The sequence below is a fragment of the Drosophila guanche genome, unplaced genomic scaffold (genome assembly GCF_900245975.1).
Source record: "Drosophila guanche unplaced genomic scaffold, DGUA_6, whole genome shotgun sequence".
In the NCBI taxonomy this organism is placed as follows: domain Eukaryota; kingdom Metazoa; phylum Arthropoda; class Insecta; order Diptera; family Drosophilidae; genus Drosophila; species Drosophila guanche.
In genome coordinates this window covers 4,914,507-4,930,454 of record NW_022995746.1, presented here as the reverse complement: position 1 = coordinate 4,930,454, position 15,948 = coordinate 4,914,507, and the positions used below count along the sequence as shown (strand labels likewise).

At 44.5% G+C, this 15,948-nt stretch overlaps 1 protein-coding gene across 1 annotated transcript; it reads right to left on the bottom strand.

The window, feature by feature from the left end:
• Nucleotides 1-13,355: 13,355 nt before the first annotated feature.
• LOC117582667 lies at nucleotides 13,356-14,433 on the bottom strand. Its single transcript, XM_034270600.1, has 2 exons — nucleotides 14,332-14,433; nucleotides 13,356-14,269 (listed from the first exon to the last, which is right to left on the bottom strand). The coding sequence occupies exon 2, from the start codon at nucleotides 14,267-14,269 to the stop codon at nucleotides 13,496-13,498; it is 774 nt and encodes a 257-aa protein (XP_034126491.1). The 5' UTR covers nucleotides 14,332-14,433; the 3' UTR covers nucleotides 13,356-13,495.
• Nucleotides 14,434-15,948: the final 1,515 nt, after the last annotated feature.

Genomic DNA, 15,948 nt, shown 5'->3' with positions numbered 1-15,948 from the left:
AACCAATTAAATGTCACTAGAGTGAAGAGCAGTAAAGATTTAATCGTGGCTCGAACTCTGCTGTTGATCAAACACTCAGCGAGCGAGGACCTCTCCTCTCCTCTCCCGCCATGCCTTACATCGTGTGTTTTACAGCCAAAAAGAAAGTGTGAATCAATTAGCCTCGAACCCAGGGCGCTCTCAATCTCAATTGTTTGCTTTGGCGAAAAAACAATTAGAGAATTTTATTGCCTTCGATTTTAGTACGCCCGAGCCCAGACCGGGACCCATGCCATGCCCAGCCCGGTCACAATTGTCTTGTGCTGGTTGTCTCTGTGGTTTACTCTTGTTTGTTGCCGTTGTTGTCAATGTCGTAAAATTGTTTGCAGCTCATTCCGGGCTCGAGCCCCGGTCGCTGGGTCGCTGGGTCGCCGGGTGAAAGGCCAAGCGATAAAACCGTAAGTGCAGACACTTCAGCGGGCTCGTTGCGGGCGTGGCAAGCGATGACCGATGCCGATAAGCGATGCCCCAGGCTCGTGCCTCAAAGTGTTCCATTAGTTTACATGCTGTACTTACTCCAGTGATGCAATTTTTTGGAAATTATAGGAAGTAAGAAGTAAGAGTATTAACATATCATCCTGTAGAAGGGAAGTTGTTAGCGATGGAACTGTGATTGATTTTTCGGAATATTTTGCAGTTACCCAGCTGTCCAGGCAGATGTCCTAGTTAGATCAGCGAAAAATGTTCCAAAATATCAGATTTTCAGTTCTGATTTAATTTTCTCAAGAGAGTTGTTACACCTTCGGCAGTAAACCAAAACAATTGAATGGTCATGGTTCGTTCCGTTCCCCTGTCGATAGTTTGACATCTCTAGTGTGGAGCAACAAATTTGTCATAGGGAAGAGTCGGCAGGGCAACCGTCAAACAGTGCTGGCTGCCTCGTCAAGTGCCTCGTCATCGCCATCGCGTAGCCGTCATCGGCGTCATGGTTCGTTCTATGTTGAAAGGGAAATGTGGAACGTGGAATGGGCAGCGGGTATGGAGACGGAGACGCGGACCACTGCTGAGTGTTTGGCACGCGCTCTCTCGCCGATCTGCCTCTCTGCACGGAATGAAAATGATTAGTTTGTGTTGTCTGATTTTGACAAGTGTTGTCATTAAGCTTGTCCAAACATATTCGCTTGAGGAATTGACAAATTCCCAAATTTGTTTGATGATACACAATTTGTATGAAATAAATAAAAAAAATGTGCTTTCCATTGCACAGGAAAATAAATTGATTTGCATATAAAATAAGTTAAATATAATATTTTCTACTCAAACTCGTAATTTTCATATATTGTACATATTTTGTGATTGATGATGGCCTCTGACTGTAGCAATCGAAGAAATGTCCAAAACAATCAACATTTCAAAGAACAAACTTAAACAAAACCCAACTCGATCTTTTCTTTGGGCAATTAAATTTCTTGTATTCCAAACATTGATTTGTACATTGCCGGGGCCAACAATAACTGAACTTCGCTCATAACTGAAGCCATAATTATGGGCGAACCCAATTTAAGAGTCTAGGCTTAGGTTGCTCCAAGGGGAACAGACTTTATGTGTGTGTGCCCGCAATAAAAATGCTTTATCCATATACTTTTCCCATAGCTGACCGAGAGATGCACGGAACGAATCTTTATTTATGGCATAATGATCGCCGTCGCCTGAGTCTAAGTCAGAGTATGTAGCGAAGGAAAACGGTTGTTTTTTTTGGGTTCTGTTCCCAATACTCGCATCCGTCTCATCGTTTTACGATCAATGTTCAATTCGGTTGTGTTTTTTGTATGTGTGTGTACTGTGGAGTGGGGGGCATCATCTGGTTCTGACTTCTTGGGCTCTGACTGCTGGCCCTGGCCCTGGTCGAGCTCTCGATAATTCTTTATTATTTCTCTAAAACTTCACCTTTAATTAAACACGAAACGAAATTATAAAATTGTACCTGCTTTAGCAGCCGCCGCCGTCCCTATCCAAGTCCAAGTCACAGTCAAAGTCGAAGTCAAAGAGTCGCGGTCGCATCGGTGTATTCCCTGTAGGGATGGTGGTGGGTATATACTCTGTTATGAAATAAACGAGGATGCTGTGACCTATAATTCCATCACTGTATTACATCCAGAACAGGACGACCCATTTGTAGCCATCTACCAATATCCATTCCGATGGCAAAATTCTCCATGGTTTCCACTTTCTTGCTTGTTCCCTACCCGAGTTATAGGGTAACTCCATAGTCGCTGCATTCCCTTTATCATTCTTACTTGCTTTCAACTGTTTTCTGTTTCCACCACTGGGGGAATTTCTACCTGGACAGTACACGCGGCGCATCGCGCAACGTCTCTTCTGCCGTTGTCTGTTTCCCCCCACTGCTGTCCGCTGCTGCTCATCTGCCTGCCCCGCTTTTTTCTTGTGTGTGTCCCCAAATTCGATCAATTTAGATACAAACACCCATTTATGCATCAGTACCTTTTATTAAACTACTCTCTCTCGCTCTCTCTCTCTCTCACTCTCTTACTTACTCTGTGTCTCTGTCTGACTGTCTTCCTGGGTGCACGCGTATTGGTGTTTGTGTGGGTTGTCCCATGGGCCGAGCTGGTCGTCCGCAGTCTGATGGCAGCAATACGTGCTGCCTTAATAAGCCCGTTAATGGAATATTAGGCAAAGAGTTTCATTTGTGCGCTCCATGTGGCTGGCGCGGGGGAAGGAGAAGCTGGTCCATACGCGTACGCACATGGCGACAGAGACACACTGAGAGACAAACACTCCGATTGAGTGGGACAAAAATGAATGAGAGAATCGGAGAGTGGGAGTGTAGAAGAGAGGGAGAGACCAGACTACAGTCAAAGCTGAAATTATCGGCGGCTGCTGCGCTGCTTTATTTACCTGCCATGCGAAGAGGTTAGGGTATATGTGTTGGTACTTATGTATGTCACATTAGAAACGTTTCCATCTGTATGCAAGTTGCCATTGCAGAAGCTTTGACTCGCTCTCTACTCTGTCCAGTGTAATCGTGCAGAACGTTTTCCACCCCTTCCGCCCACCACTCAAAGCTCAAAGCTGTAGTTCTTCACCCCCATGACATAACGGGTAGCACATGGTCGAGACGTTCTTTCTTGATACTTATTGTAGTTGCTGCTTCTTGCCCATCTTCTTACTGCTGCTGCTGCTTTTGTTGTTTTGTCGCACACTTTCCAGTGAGTGAGCGAGATAGACACTGCTGTCTGAGAGTAGACGCAACGATCGAACGATTTTAGTGCTGGAATGCAATAAAATTGTATTTTTGTTTTGTCCGATTTGATTCAAGTTTTATAGTTTGTCCGCTTATTGTGTGCAGTGTAGGAGACGCGATATACCCACATGAGACTAGCGTGTACACCGCACACAATCACACACGGCGAACAACAAAAAAAACTTGGATACAACCCATAACACAATACAATGAAAGAAATTCCTAAACTGGTACATACAGGTATCAATATCATACCAAAGTTATGTATGGCTATTCAATGGATGCTGTATCTGGTATCCATTGGAAATGTTTACATTGGGGTACATCGTTATCATATATACCAGCTCCAACTAGACCAACGAAGACTCGAAATTTGTGGTACAGTTGTTCCGAAAGCTTGGGATCGGTAGCACCTGTTGACCCACGGGATATCATGAATCCTTTGCTAATTACAGTTACTTTAAATATTCCCTGTAAAATCAGCAGAACATTGAAGAAACGTTAGTTTCAACATTCAATTTACAGAACATGTTTTATTAAATCCGTTACGACCTAAAACTCTACTCCACAAAGTACAACCATCTATGCAGCATCTAATCTAATCATCATACCCAAGAACAAGTTCTACCATTTGTACCATTGCCATTGGAAGTGACTCTTTTTGTTCAGTTTGATGATTTTCTGGAATATTTATTCCGATACTCGCACTAAATTCGAAATTAACATAATTTGATCGAGCGGTACACCAAGGGCGATGCATTTTTTATGACTCCAGTCCCCACCCCATTCCATCACTGGCTGGGAAATTATTACGAGGAAAACGATACCTTTTCTCTCTCTCTCTCTCGCTCTCTCTCTCTCTCTGGGCCACAAATAATGAACAAGATGCTTTCTTTTCCATCTTTACATTTATCTGCAAGGAGGATCTGGGTATTATAGCAATGAACCGTCTGTCGGGGGGGGGGGGGGACAGAGCATCCAACTAGACAAATGTTATTACCAAAACGAAGACAACGACCGACCCCAAAGTTCTGTGACTAAATTTATTCAAAAGAGATTCAAAAAACGTCGCGTTTGCTTCATTCTCTCCCCTTTCTTTCGTTAATTTGAAACAGTTTGATACTTACGGACACGGGCAGGGCCATCCACAAAAGATATGGGATAGGCACCCATACTGGCACTCAGACTAAAGGTAATTCTAATGCGTGTGACTGCCATTAGAGGAAAGTACTTTGGAGAGTCTTCGGATGCCGCCATCGTTTGGGAAGGGACGGGGACGCATCCCCTGCTCCAGTGTCAGAGTGAGAGCATCCAGCATCCAGCATCCAGCTAGAGCTCTTGCATTTCACCATTGCCACGTCTTTCTCCCTCGGTGCCTCTGGCTTTCTTTCACCTACAAGATTTATGGCACTGTATTTGTATTATTTTTAGTTGTTTTATGTCAGCCACAGATACAGAGACACAACTGTCCCCAGTCCTCGGCCTCCCCTCGACTTTGTCCGCCGCCTGCACACAATCGTACCTGAACGTCGGGCATTCTTGGTTAGCTTTTGATTCAGGAGCGAGCCAGCTCTTTGGATGACTAATAGTACCATAGTAGCAGTAGGGGTTGATGCCAGGAATAATCGTATGACTCGCCGAAAGACAGTCTTCGTTGAGTCATCGTTTGATGCTTTCAACGTAAAACACGTAACCACAATTGCAATTGCTCTTTTCAGAGTACTCGCACTCGCACTTTCATTTGCATTTAGTTATTAAGTTAATTGAAAGTTCATTACAGACTCAAAGAATAAACTAGCGTTCGTTTGATAACATTCTGAGCTAATAAATTATATTATTAAGCTACTTCTTCTACTTTACACCGATTTAAATTCGTGGGTTATCCTGCATGGAATTAAATAATTAGTAACAGTAATCGTTCTTCTCTGATTTAATTGATTTAAGCCCATGGCTTAGAGCAATAAAAACAATATTCCATTTGGCACATTTTGATGGCAAAAAGATTAAATAAATCATTTTCTACTTCTCGTGGTTTCTTTTCCACAAACTTATTAATTATATCCATTTTTAGTACATTCACAAAATTAAATATTGCTGGCAAACTGTCCATTTATTATTTTGGGCGCAACTGTACTTTAACTTATTCAAGAAAACTGTACTTAAATACAAATCAAAAACTTGTTTTGAATATATCTGGACATTAATAAGCAACCAATGAAATGATGATTATTGTGGATTTCCCTTTAATCCAACTCGCTATTAAAACTAAACTTAATAAATAGTTTTAGTACCATAAACTAAAAAGCTAAAAGAAAAGGAGACCAACTCTAGTAAGGTCATTAAACTTAAACAGTTCTGTGGAGGCGGCCAATAAAGTCTTCCCAATAAACTTGATGTATGAGCGTGGCCACCACGATTACCAAAAGACTAAATTCAGTCTTCTCTTGCCATGCGGACCGCAAGAAGTGAAGCCAACAATAGATCAAAGAACAAAAGACAGCTCTACAGTTGGCAAAACTTATTAGAAAACCATGGCACATCCTCTTGGTCTGCCTCAAGTGCCATTTGTGGCATGCCACCTGAAACAACTAGAGACGCATAAATAATGTCTTGTCGCTAATTTTATAGAAGTTATTAATTAATGTATGGTAGACTTTGTCTCTAGTTCTCGGCTATCTTCTAAGTATTTGTGGGACTGCGGTCATTCCCATTCCATTTGTATTCCAATTCCAAACCCACTTGATGTTATGCTAATCGCAGATGGTCGGAGAGGCTGTGGCACTGAAGAGGCTTTACGATGGCCGCTAGAGACATGTTCTCTGTATAAAATTAAACAACGTTTGATTGCTTTTGTGTGGAGAGGGATCGCAAAGCATTTTTCTATCTTATTTCCAGTTTTCTTATTTCGCTTATTATTCTTTTTGGGAGTCACACAACTAAATTTAAATAAAAGCTGAAATTTCTTCTTAGTTTCGAAAGTTCATTGCACTGACAAGAAGTTGGGAGTAGAGCGGGTTTCTAGATGTCGTTACACCGGCCACGATCAAAGATCGATAGAGAGAGAAGCTTGTGCTCTCCGCTTGGGCCGGGTGATTCCCAGAATTGAAAAAGGATTTACTCCAGCGATCTTGATCTCTCCTCTCTAATGCTCAATCTAATCAGCAGGTGTTGCCTGATCGTTCAGTCCAATTATTGCCGAACAATCTAAAGTACACGAATCCCATTCGTGCCCGTACGTGATTTCGCACTCAAGATAGTTGGCATCCCAGGACACGGTCTTCTGCCCGTCCTCGTTCTATTCCGAGAACTGTAATTGTTCTCTTTCTCCTTTGTTCACCCACGTAGTTTTGCTCGGACGTGCGTTCTGCCCCTCATAAGTGGAAATAATCTCTCCAAAGATATGCCTGAAATTGCCAAATTGTCCTACATATGAGCCTCATTCTAATTATGCTATGTGGGAATACAAAAGAAAAGAGCATCATGCATTTACGTTTATATTCGCCGTATTTTCCTTTCGCATTCGATGCAAGATATGGGCAACCCATTCAGGCACATGTGATGCAAGGACAACAGTTGCTAAATGGGTTGCTAACAATGATTGTGTGGCTTACAAATGAAAAGTCATACAATGGGAATGGGAGCAACAATTGTGATTTCTTGCGAATGATATTTCCCGTACGACTATCACAGATGGTTGGCATAGAGGAGAACTGAAATTATTTTATGGTCATTAGTTGTAATTTTCGTATAACAAGCACTGCTCCAGGCAATTTGTTGTGGTACTTTTTTCACTCGCCTAAGACCTGAAATGTCTCCTACAAATTGCAAATTTCCATTAAGCATTTTCATTACATTCATTCATTCCCAGGCACTTCCGTTCCTTTACTTTCCTTAGCAAATTTCTCAGGCCATAACTTTGAGTTGCTCACTAAAGTTTTTCCAGTGAAACTGGTGAATAATGTGAGGGGAGTTGTCTGATCATTAATGAGAAAACTCGCAGATGCAATCGCAATTAGTTTGGCTACCGCACAAAGATGGCCAAGAGCAGACACGGACGCGGACGCGGACGCGGACGTCTTCCTGCCACTGAATCTGAATTGGCAGGGAGCGAAAGTCAGGACTGCGGAAAGGCGATGAACATTCAATGGCAGTGAGTCAGCCCCCGAGGAGGAGGAGCAGTAAACAGGAAACAGCAGCGACAAGGAGCAGAAAAGTGAAGCAGCAGCAGCGGGGCCATGGCCTGCAGCGCGAAATGTTGCACCATGCAGTCAGTCGCTGAGTGCAAACACACCCTGAGAGAGAGATGTGTACTTTTTGGATGATGGCGCAGATCTCAGGGATGCGAAGAGGCAACCCAATCGTAAAAATGATTTTTTATTTCTTGCCACGGCCACAGAAGGAGTAAATGTCTGAACAAATTTGGACTGCAATGAGCACCAGCAGTGGACAGGGAATGGGAATGGGAATGGGAATGGGAATGGGAATGGGCAATGGTTATGGCTATACGAGCAAGATTACTTGGCACCAGATTACAATACCTCGAGACTTGGCTGGGGCTAGTCGTTAGACCCCAAGAGATACGAGTATGTGCTGGCCACATTGAGCAAAATTCTGCAGAAGTAGAAGCAAAAATCAGCGCAAGATACAACAGACAGAGAGACAGAGAGACAGCCAAGGCAGATCGACCTTGAAAAAGGCAAACTATGCCGGCAGCAGGCGCTACACACACACACACAGACATGAAGCTGGAGAGCTTTCAGAGAGCTCTGCTCTGCTCTTTCCTGTGGTCCTATCAGCAGTAGCCCAGGGGCCCAGATCGGAGAACGAGTTTCGCCCGTGCATCTGTATGCGAAGTGTATCTAACAGATACGCGGACACACACCAAAATCCAGATACGCGACTCTGTGCAGATGTGTGTGTGTGTGTGTGTGTGTGTGTGGCATGGGAAAAAGTCAAAGACGAAGGCGAAACTCGGTCTTTGTGCCAATAGAACTTAGAATGCGGTAGGACGACAACGATGCCGCCGATGCCGATGCCGATGCTGAGAGCAGACACAGAAAGTTGTTATTACGAGGGGATACCCTGAAGCAGAGGGTATGCTCGATTTTGAAGAGAAGTTTGATGGGAAAACTTATACTGAATATTTGCAGTTTACAAAGAGTATCCCCCACTTCGACTACTGCCTGTCACATTCACTGCTTGTTGTTGTTGATGAGTTCGCTTTGTGGGGCAGGCACTGCAGGAAACGATATTGCTGCCAGACCTAATCCCCCTGAACCCCCTCGCACGTCCCATTACTGCAACAATTGTGGGGAAATGGGAGCAAGTTGCTTCTAAACCCGTTCGCATATGTTTTTTTTCCTCCAACTGGTGTGAAGAGTCTGTGTGAGGGCGGGCGGCGATATGCAAGATTTGATTTCAACTTCATTCTGCACATGGGATTTGATTTGGTTGTTTGTGCGCCACATTCAGAATTTAATTAACTTCATTTATTCTCCCGCAATTTTGACACATTTCACAGAGCGAAATGTTGACTTGCCCCTGTCCCCCTCCCCTTCGACTGTTGTCCTTCAAGCAAAAACACGAGCATGAAAGCGAAACAGCGGAACAAAAATAACAAAAATTGCCACAAAAATTGAAATAATTTGATTTATAGGTGGCAAACAGTAAACCCGACTAATGACATCCTTTACCCGACAAACAGTGCGTTGCAAAAGTGTGAGACAGTTGAAATATGAAATCTGCTTAGGGATGTGTGGAGAGTTTGGACTGCAGAGGATCAAAAACCACTTCATGGTAATGGATTTGATTGAAAGCGGTTCAAAAAGGGTTCAAAATCTAATGCAAAACTTATCATATATCTATGAATATTTCCTGTATGTTTAGCTAAAAAGCTTTCAGAAAGAAACCCTAAACCTCTGTTGCATCTTCCCCTAAACTATTTCGAACCTGGTAGCATTATTCCTGTTTCCACAACTGCTTCAAAGTAGCCTCAAAAACATATCTCAGACGGCATAATAGCAAGTCAGCTACTTATCTGTTAATCTCAATTCCCTGGAACAGAACTACACCCGACTAAGCATTATTGCCGCTGGCAGAATCAGGGCTAGGACTGGGAGGACAGACCTAAAGTCAACACGTGAATCCAGCGCAGGCGGCTGTGGATTGCGGATTGCGGGGGGGAGTGACAATATGAAGAGCTTCATAAAGATGAGCGTTTTATGCATCCTTAACTTACACTCTATTTTAATTGCCAAGAGATCCTGAGAGGCGCAGTCGCCACACTTGGTCCAGTCCAGGCCCGCTGCGGTGCGGTCCATTCCGTTTCGGGTTGTTGGTCCCACACTCTCCTGCCACCGATCTCATGTGCAATTAAACAGTCCGGCGCATCCAGTGCAGGGCAGAACAGTGACAGGGTACAGGAGAGGGGCAGGGAGAGTGCAGAGTGCAGAGTGCAGGCAAAAGCAAATTTACGTCCGCTGTCAAAAGGCAGCGACGTAGCGTATTTAATATTTTTCAGCGTGTTTTACCTTTTCATGTTGTGTCATCATCAGCATCAGGCCTCACAGTCTCAGTCCGCAGTCCCAGCCTCTGAGTGAGCGGCAGATACAGATACGCACCAATACTCTCTCATGGATACACTTACGATCCTGTTCCTGCCGGCACCTGAGTGCGGGCGAGGGAGGAGAGATGATATAGAGGTGGACCGACCGGGCACAAATTTGTACGCTCAACTACAAACTAAAAAGTCTTCAAGTCTTAAAAGCATTTGCAGAAAAAGGCAAAGGCAAAGGCAAAAAGTAAACACAATAAAGGCATAAAAATTGCGAGTGAACAAAACAAATAAAAATCGAGAGAAATAACAAGTAGAGAAGAAGGGGAGGAATGCTGGCAGGGGTTGATGTTGCGACTGTGAAGTGACCATTAAAATTGGTTTACAAAATATTCGTTCATTGTGTCGGTAATCTTTTGTGGAGTATAACGAATTTGTACATAATTTATCTGGAATATTTTTCGTCAAACTAAAATTACAATTACAATTTTGAGTATTGAAACTAATTTAAGTTGATAGGTGAATAATATTTGTTGGTGTCCTATATCTAAATATCGGTTCCATCATACCCCCAATGCACTCAAACTGTAGGGCATCAAAAGGAGACGCGAAACAAAATGCTGAACGGTTGGCTGAGGGGGTTGAGATCTTCTCAGAGTTGCGGGGTATGGGTATGGCTGGAGTATGTTGTTTTGTATATGTGCTGCTCATTTGCACTTGGAATACAAAAGATACATTTTCGTAAGACCATTTTGACATGACAAGATAACGACAAGCAATCCGACCAAGCGGACTCACCCAAAGTCTGCCCGCGTGAGCGGGAAGGGACGAAGAGTGGACGCAACTGTTGACAGTGGTTGAGGAGGGGTAAGAGTATGTAGAGGGGCATACCTTGTACCCGCTCATTGGCTCCTGGCACCGCTTCTCTTCTCTCCACCACTGTCCTGTGCTGTTCCGCGACCTTTGCCTGAGTGTTTCGTATTTTAATTTTCATTACGGGCACCTTCGCTGCCCCCCCACTACCCTGCCGATCCATGAAGCTTCGCGCTGGTACCCCTCCCTCTGCCGATCCATTAAAGGTTCTTGAGAAGCTGCGCCAGCGACGACGTCAGCGCAGGCAGCGCACAAAAGTGAGTATTTCCAAGAAATTGCAAATTATTTTTGAGCCGAGCGCCTGCGCCTGCTTCTCAGCCACAACCTGAACCTCAAGCCCAAAGCCTGAAGCCTGAAGCCTGACTATCCCGTCGCAGGAGACGCAAAAGCAGAAGCAGTCGAAGCCGCAGCCACGGCAGCCGCCGCCAAAATGAGTTAGCATCCCAATCCGCCGACTGGATTCGTTGTCTGCCGCGGAGTGCTACCTCGTTATAGTATTGGAGAAGTGTATGTCAGGCAGAAAACTTTTAAATGCCAAATTTTCATATATTTCTGCAAACATTATCACTGAGTATCCCCAAGTCTATGGAGATCACAGTTCCTGCATCTGTGTATCTCTCTCTCTCTCCTCTCTTTTGCCCATTGACACTCTCTGCGCACCGCTGGCCTCTTTATGCTGCTGCTGCTGTTGCTTTTCTGCTCTTCCGTGCGTCTGTCCAGTCTGCCCGGGCATCGCCATCAAGTGCCCCAGCATCGGTACCGACCCCCGGCCAGCAGACCGCGTTGCTCCTTCCATAAAGTCGTGTTTATGCCTTCTCATAAACATTTTTATTTTAATGATTTTTATTATTGCGCACATTCGTTACTTTTTATACAGCCACGGCGAGGATCACTTCGTGGCACAGCGTATCGAATTTGATTCTGCCGCCGTGTCCCCACAAGTGTGTCCTGATCTTCTGCCGTCCGTATTGAAGTGCCACTTCTATGGGTACCTATAGGTACATATGCATGTATCCTCTATCTGTTGCCAGCTTTTGTGTATATAAATTTATATGTTTACTTATCCCGGGAGCAACAGCATGTCTCTGCAAGTAATGCATGGGAATAATATTTCAAGGATTTCAAGAAAGAAATCTGGAAAGTATTTATCTTTAAAGCGGATAATCCCTAGAGCGAAATGATTTTAAGTAAGAAATTTGTAATATTTAGGATCTTCCCAATTTTCTGGCTAGATTTGAGCTTTCGTTTTACGATTGGCGCCATTTCTGGCACTCAAATCGCAGCTTAAAATATCTCTTTTGCATCCCAACTTTGGGAGTCTCGAAACTCCGCTACTCATGCCATACCCCCAAGTACAAATCCATGTACAGACTTCCCGCTTTGGGCTACCTACCTACCTTCTTGTGGCGACACAGAATGTGGATAAGGCTGGCAGTCGCAGTGGCCGCAGTATTTGCAACCAATAAAAATTAATTTACGTTCGATTGCAAAGTTTTTGCCTTGGTCCGAGCGCCGCCACCGACGCTGTCGTTGATGACACATAAAATGCCACATTTACGGCCCCTTAAGATCCAACTCTTGTATTTGTTTGCCCCCCACCCCACACCGTTTCGGTTCAGTCTCAGTCGGTATAAAAATGTTCACTTCAAAAAATGGCGTCTGCCCCGGAGTGGCTGGGGGACCAGTCACAATCTCTCAAAGTCCGTGCTCATTCTGATCAGTTTGTGTACTTCTCTTTTTTTTTTTTTTTGCCTAACTCTAAGACTAACACTAACACTGACAGCCATTGCAGAAATGGCCCTGGAGCACAGCACAGTTGGCCAGTTGGCTTAACTCCGCTTATGTGCCCCACCGCGCTTCAGCTGGCCACTCGTGAAACCTTTCCAGGAATCGGCAACCGAGGACCGCACACCGCCTGCCGGCTGGCATGGCTGATGCTGATATTGCCTCCAGTCATGCCTGCAGTTCGGCAATTCCACCTTGAACCTCTCATTGCTTTGAAGTTTTGGTAGTTTGCCTGCCAGAAATTAATATCTCATTTGATACTGATATTCGTCAACGACCCAAAAAAGTACTTTGAAAGACAAGCAAAAGGATTTGAAAGATTGCTTAAGCTTTTATACGATAGCGTATGATTTTGAATGATTTATCTTTAGATTGCTTTAAACTAAATAGGTTTATTCAACTATATTCGAGTACTTAAACCAGTTCATTCTTCATGAACAATCATATTTTATAAGGGTTCCAATATTTCTAAGTTTAACTTTAACTCGGTACTCGGAAGTTCTTAAAGTTGGTTCCGAAGGTATATTATAAGATGATTCTCACTGCTAAGTTTCGAATCTGGGAATTATGTTCCCACAGTCCTAACAGTGCCTGCCAAATTCGTATCCACAGCAGACCTACATCAACTTCAAGCCCTCGCGAAACGGTGCTTTTCGCTTGAGCAAAACAATCAGAAAACAATTTTGAAAGGCAGCGAAAGGCAAGCTATCAGCGATACTCAAAGCGAAACAAGATTAATATGAGTAATATAAATGAATTTTGATGAGAATCCGAGTGGCAGGGATACCAAAATATGAAGCTCGTAGGGAGACTTGAAACCGAAACTGGATTACCCAGCCGTAAATTAAATATCAATCAATTGAGAGCTCCTCCTGTGTCAGGGTTCAGCTAATATTGGAATGTCTTTGAACTATTTTTTACTACAAAATCGATTATTTTATTTGTGTGTTAACATAGTGCAACACTTAATTATTATAAAGCGTATTTGGTTAGGTTTAAGTATCCCCCACAAGGGAAAGTCAGGCTTGAATTCGATGAGTTTAGCGGCGCGGAGTCTCCTCCAGCAGAGCGACCGTGCGACGCAGCTGGTTAACTTCGGCCTGCAGACGGCCTACATTGAGGGCAGACACTTGCTGGCTGGCGACTGCTGCTGCTGCTGCTGTTGCTACTGGGGCAGGTGCTGTGGCAACTGTTGGTGCGGCTGCACGGGCTGTGCCGCCAGCAAAGGACACTGCACCCTCAACGCTGGCAATCGAAAAGTCAGGATGAATCTGTGGCGTGGACACGTGAAGGCCAGAAGGGCCAGCCGGATTGGGTTTGCCTGCTGTAGCACCAAGGTGGCTGGCTATAATTTTGTTTAGCTTGCTAATGGCAGACTCGCGCTGGGAGTCAATCACCATACGCATGGCATTCTGGTCGCCCGACGCTGCCTTGTCCATCGAATCGGAGCCCTCGTCGACGAGCACAAAGTTTATTACGTGAGCATGGGTGCCCGGCTTGATGCGGTAGATGGGCTTGCCGCCATCGCCTCCACTTGCTTTGGAAAGCGATGGAATGTCGACCATTTTGGCCATCTCGCCACCAATCTGGAATATCGATGTGTGGCCATTGACGAGCACAGGTTTGGGCATCACGTACGGCGCCGATACGAATTGCGAACACTTGCGCTTGGTCTTCTCCACAATGGTGGACACTGTGCATCCTGGCGTATTGCAGCCGCGCGACGCCAAGTCGCCGCCAGAAGCGGCGGCTGTGGCTGTAGCCGTGCCGCTGGGTGTTCCGGGTGGAATGCTGCTGCTACTCGGCTGCGGCATCTGTGAAAAGAAGCAAATTCAATCATCTATGCCGCAGGCAGCCTAAGAACAGTTCCACTTACCTTTTTATTATTAGAATTTTCCTATTTAATTGATTTGAAGTTTTGCAAAAATTTTAGAGTAGTCCGCAGTGTGGCCGGAATTATCGATACAATATGTTGACAGACCCTCGGAAATATACCGAAATATACCCTTTTCATTTCAACATATACTGTAAATATATCAAAAATCTAAAACCATTTTCCTCAACTTTGATCTTCTGTTTAATATTATTAGCTAGTTTGAACTCTCAGCTTTAAAAATCTTATTTTACTCAAATAATCATTTAATTTTTCACAAGATTGGTTTGTCACCCTAGTTTTCTCTTCACTTTTTGCACGAAAATGCTGGAATTGGCCTTCGCGTTTTTTTAAATCCTCGCAGCGCGTTGACAGCAGTACTGTCACCACAGTGCGCATGACGATATACCGATAGGTTAAGAGCGCGCGCAAGTTGAAATTTGAATTCAAAAAGAGAAAATAACCAAATGAATGCATGCTTATAAAGTACACGGCAGAAAGAAAAGGCTACGTTTGTGTTGCAAATCGTAAATGTGTTTTTTGCAAAATGCGTGCGTGGGTGCAATGACCACTGAGATGACCTCGAACTGGCTGAAGAGACAGCGACACCCGCTTCATTTACATTCCAAGTACTGTAAGAGCGGACAGACAACGCCAGTCGTTAAAAGATGCGCTCGCATCTGCAGTGCTGCGACCGCTAAAAAGCTGTTTTAGTGCAGCGATTGCGAGTGGAACTGTCCGGCGGCCGCCAGCTTCTTTAATTTCCACTCGTCAATCATCCATCCCAGTCGCTCAAAGCGAAGCTCAGCCAGAACCAGAACCAGAACCAGAGCTCGAGCCCGAGTGCCATTGCCATTGCCAGAGGAGCAACTCGGCCACAATAACCACATCAGAGTTGCAGCCTCATTGTTGGCTCAAATGAAATAATTACTTTAGCATACGACTGGCTTGGCCTGGCCTGGGCAACTGTCTGGCTTTCGCTCTCCGTGTAGCTGCGTGCATATGCATCCTTAGTCATGGCCAATATATCGACTCGCATTAACAACGACAACAACGGAGCAGCAGCAGCAGAGGCAGCCTCAGCAGAGGTAGTGCAATAAAAATCCAGCAACACGAGTCCGGGAATAATAAGAAATGAAATGCCATTTATTAAGCATTAATAAGTGCAAGCTTCCACGTCCATCCATCCTACAGATCCTCCATGCACTTGGGACATACAAGACCCCAGAGCACACACCCAGCACTCGCATCTGACTCAGCATGCGATGCCTCGACGATGCCTGTGGCCATGCACTCTCCTGCAGCCCCTCCAGCTCCAGCCAGCCCCTCTTTCAGGCATCCGTCTCCTGGTCTGCCTGCCTGCCCATCATTTTGGCTATAAACTCTCAGGGTGGTGCGAGTAGGGGGAAACAACTTGCAACTTGGGGTGTCAAGATGTTAAAGTAAACTCGCTCTGCTTGATAACATATTCAATTTGTTTGTTCTATCCTGGAGGCCTATGCAGAACCTTTTTAATGGAGGTTTCTTCAGAGAGCTTCTTTATTGAAGAATAGGAGTTTATATTTCTTATAATCGTATTCCAGTGCTAGTTTTTGGTATGGCAATCACATCGGAAGTTTG

Excerpts from the sequence above, each read along its gene's own strand:
- LOC117582667 (XM_034270600.1), bottom strand. The coding sequence starts at position 14,269 with ATGCCGCAGCCGAGTAGCAGCAGCATTCCACCCGGAACACCCAGCGGC.